General features: G+C 38.4%; 1 protein-coding gene across 1 annotated transcript in view; it reads right to left on the bottom strand.

The window, feature by feature from the left end:
- ABCA13 (ATP binding cassette subfamily A member 13) overlaps window positions 1-3,559 on the bottom strand; it is an 888,443-nt gene that overhangs the window by 775,718 nt on the left and 109,166 nt on the right. Inside the window, 4 exon segments of the mRNA XM_007944147.1 lie at window positions 1,295-1,500; window positions 2,271-2,447; window positions 2,689-2,789; window positions 3,343-3,395. Of these exon segments, the coding sequence (XP_007942338.1) occupies window positions 1,295-1,500; window positions 2,271-2,447; window positions 2,689-2,789; window positions 3,343-3,395 (537 nt within the window).

Here is a 3,559-nt window from a genome sequence, read left to right as displayed (position 1 = left end):
AACCTCATTGCAGTCGAGTCACACCGGACTCACAGTGACCCCTCCTTGGGTTTCTGAGGCAATATCACTACGGAAGTAGATTGCCCAATCTTCCTTCTGAAGAGCAACTGGTGGATTTGAACCACCAGCCACTAGTTAGCAGTCAAATGCCTTAGGCACTATGCCACCAGAGCTCCCATATAAAATTTACGACATAGCAAATCAGGAGAGAAGGTATTAGAAAAGTACAGGATTTAAAAAAAAAAAAAAAAAATGTGTTTTGAACCTAAGACAAAAATGTTTTTCTTAAATGTTCATGTAATGGGCCTCTATGAACTTAACAGCAGCCAAGGAAAATGAAAATTGATCACACCCATAATTAACAGCACCATAAAATAAGACAAGCCAAGATTTTTGAAGAAGCACAGCTCCCAAGAGAAGTTTCCCATTGGTAGTCAATGCAAGCAGTGTTTAAAAACCTCAGTCACATTCTCACCTTAGGAAAAAAAACAGGAATCCTACATTCCTTGTGAAAGTTAAGCTGATGGTTAAACTTAAAAAAAAAAGAAAAAAAAAAACTTTTTAATTGTTAACAGATTGTGGATGTTTTCCAATAGCACCAAATAGGTTAATCTCTTTAAAATGAAAAATTAAATAATCCTAAAATGTATTCATTTTGGAAGGAAGGTTGAGCAATCTACTTCCATAGTGATACTGCGTGGGACACAGAAGGTGTCTCTGTGAGTCGGATCCGACCCACGGCAGTGAATTTGGTTTTGGTATACTGTATTCATTAAGGGGGAGCTCTGATAGCATAGTGCTTAAGGCACTTGACTGCTAACCAGAAGGCTGGAGGTTCAAACCCACCAGCCACTCCTCTGAAGGAAGATGGGGCAATCTACTTCCGTAATGATACTGCCTCGGAAACCCAAGGAGGGGTCACTATGAGTCGATCTGACTCGACAGCACATAACATAATTCATTAAGAAGCTCTGGTGGTGTAGTGCCTAAAGCATTTGACTACTAACCAGAAGCCTTGTGGTCCACCCCCAGCAGACACTCCTTGGAAGGAAGATTGGGCAATCTACTTCTGTAGAGATACTGCCTCGGAAACCCAAGATGGGGTCGCTATGAGTCGAATCAACTCAACGGCTGTAAGTTTGTTTTTTTTGTTGTTGTTGTTGTTTTTTTTATTATTATTCATTATTCATTAGAAATAGAACATATTATGTTGACCTATCATTTCAGTGGAAGAGGTAGCTGAAATCATTTTTATTTCCAATTGTTTATAAATTCCCATCAAGTGCATACTCACACTGTGGAAATAAGCTGGTCCTTACAATCAGCAGATGTGACCCCATTCCCAGGTATGGCATCAGTTCCCAGCAGCTGGAAGAGCCGAGCACAGGAAAGGCTCATTTCTGAGAGCTGTGCCTCGACTTCTAGCCAGCCCAGAGATTCTTCAGTCATCAAAACTGGCATACTTGTGTTCCCAATAATGACCTGTTGTAAAATATGATCCTTAACAGAAAAAGGGAATATGGCAAAGAAAGAGTTGAGTGTATTGAACTTTGTATGTGTTACTAGCTTTTTTTTTTTTTTCTTTTTCAGCCATATCATAGTTTATGTGTCACCAGTTTTATTACCACACTAGTTTTTATTTTATTTAAAGTGAATTCTTTTTCTGGAGTTGCATGATATATAAGGAAAAAAGACAAAAATGAAACAGATAATTCTGAGAGAGAAAAATGAACTACAAAAATATGAGTGTTGCTATGATTTTTTAGTGCTCAGCAAGAAAATATGGGCTCAACTTGACATAAACAATTTTTGCTAACAAATTGCTCAACATTCCACAGTACTACCTGAATGTTCAGCAAAGATGTCTCTGGGTCCTGAGCAACAACCCTGAAGGAACATGCTTTTTAATGTCTCATATCACCAAAAACTGCAGTCTTGCTACAAGTTGCATATACTAGAAATGGAGCAGGACAGGGAAGAATAGTGGGCTTCCCAGCACAGGTTTGTTTCAAGGGTTTGGAAAGCTCTGTGGACATCAGTTTGATGTCAAAGAAGATAGGGGTGGGGTGGGAGGATACAAAAACTCCTATACCATGCAAACAAAAGGGATAGGACTGACGCACAGATGAGATTCCATCTGCCACTTTTCTTTAAGTTACGGCTGATGTCAGCACTTTCCTTGTCAAAATTCAGGGTTAAGTGTTGGCATATTAGCCTTAACAATGAGCCCATTGGTGCTCTTAGAAGAGATCAGATGATGTAATACTTACAGCATCCTCTAAAGAACCTATTAGGTTGTTTAAAATATCAGTCCCATTGGAAGAGTTCTGTTGACACAGCAGTCCTATGAGGCTCTCCCAAACTCTGGAATTCTGAGGAAGCAAGAGGGCTTCCTCCTCAGACAAGTGTCCATTCAGGCACATATCAGTTTTATTACTCTTCAATATCTAAAAGATTAATATGGATGAGAAGGGGGATAACATTTAGAGAGAATGAGGTAAGCTCTCCAAGGAATAGAGATAAGCAACAATAAAAATTTAAAACCAAACATGAATTTTTTCAAAACCTTGCCTATTGTTCTCTTTATTTTGCTAGCACAATTCACAACAGAAGCAAAACAGAATATTGCATTAATTTCTTAAATATTTTATAAGAACTGCTTATTTATGATCTTTTGCTATGGTTTACCTGCTTTAATTCCCAAAAGACCAAGTCCATTTCCAGTTTCAATTCATCATATCCATCCAGTTTAGAATAGTTAGCTGATGTCTCCAGGTGGAAGAGGACTTCTGTAAGATTGACAAATTGATGTGCTATTCACCTAATGTAGGCTATTCAAAGCTTAACTGCTATACCTGCCTGTGAATCAATCAACCAAGTAGATTCTGAAAATATACCTCAGCAAACTTGAACTGTTTTTATCTGTCTTATTATCTTCCTTAAAGAAGAACTCTGGGAAAAGACATTTTAATACCATTTTATCCTTTCTAAAGACTCTACACATGGAGTCTTAGTTTCTGGAAAGCTTTACTTCAAAACCAAGGTTCTTGCTCATTTATTCTCTCTCCACTTGAAGAAAATGGAAAGCTTCTGCTAACTTGGGCAAAAGTACAATCTCACTATTGACTACTTTGAAGGAGAACAGAAAGAAAAATACCCACAATACAATCAACAGAAGCTCAAAGGAAAGCATTCTGCAAACAAAGAACGAAAGCACACTTCCTATCAGATGCCAAAGAGCCAAGGGGGAAAATCAGAATCAGGATGATTCCAAGCAATGCATGCTGGCCTCTTCCCAGCTTGAGAACAGTGGATACTGGTGTAAATGTGAAACTCAAACACCAGTCCTTGCAAGTTCCCTTATTGATCTTTCCTCTGATGTATTTGAAATATCCCTGAAAGTTTCCAATTAGAGCACAAACACATACAAACATGATTAGAGCATATATGTGTGTGTGTGTGTGTGTGTGTGTATACCAAAGAAAACCAAACTCACTGCCATCGAGTTGAATCCAACTCATAGTGACTTCTCCTTGGACTTCCAAGGTGGTATAACTAT

This window comes from Orycteropus afer, unplaced genomic scaffold (genome assembly GCF_000298275.1).
Source record: "Orycteropus afer afer isolate SDZICR_OR568_19922 unplaced genomic scaffold, OryAfe1.0 scaffold00121, whole genome shotgun sequence".
In the NCBI taxonomy this organism is placed as follows: domain Eukaryota; kingdom Metazoa; phylum Chordata; class Mammalia; order Tubulidentata; family Orycteropodidae; genus Orycteropus; species Orycteropus afer.
This window is presented reverse-complemented; position numbering and strand designations above follow the sequence as displayed.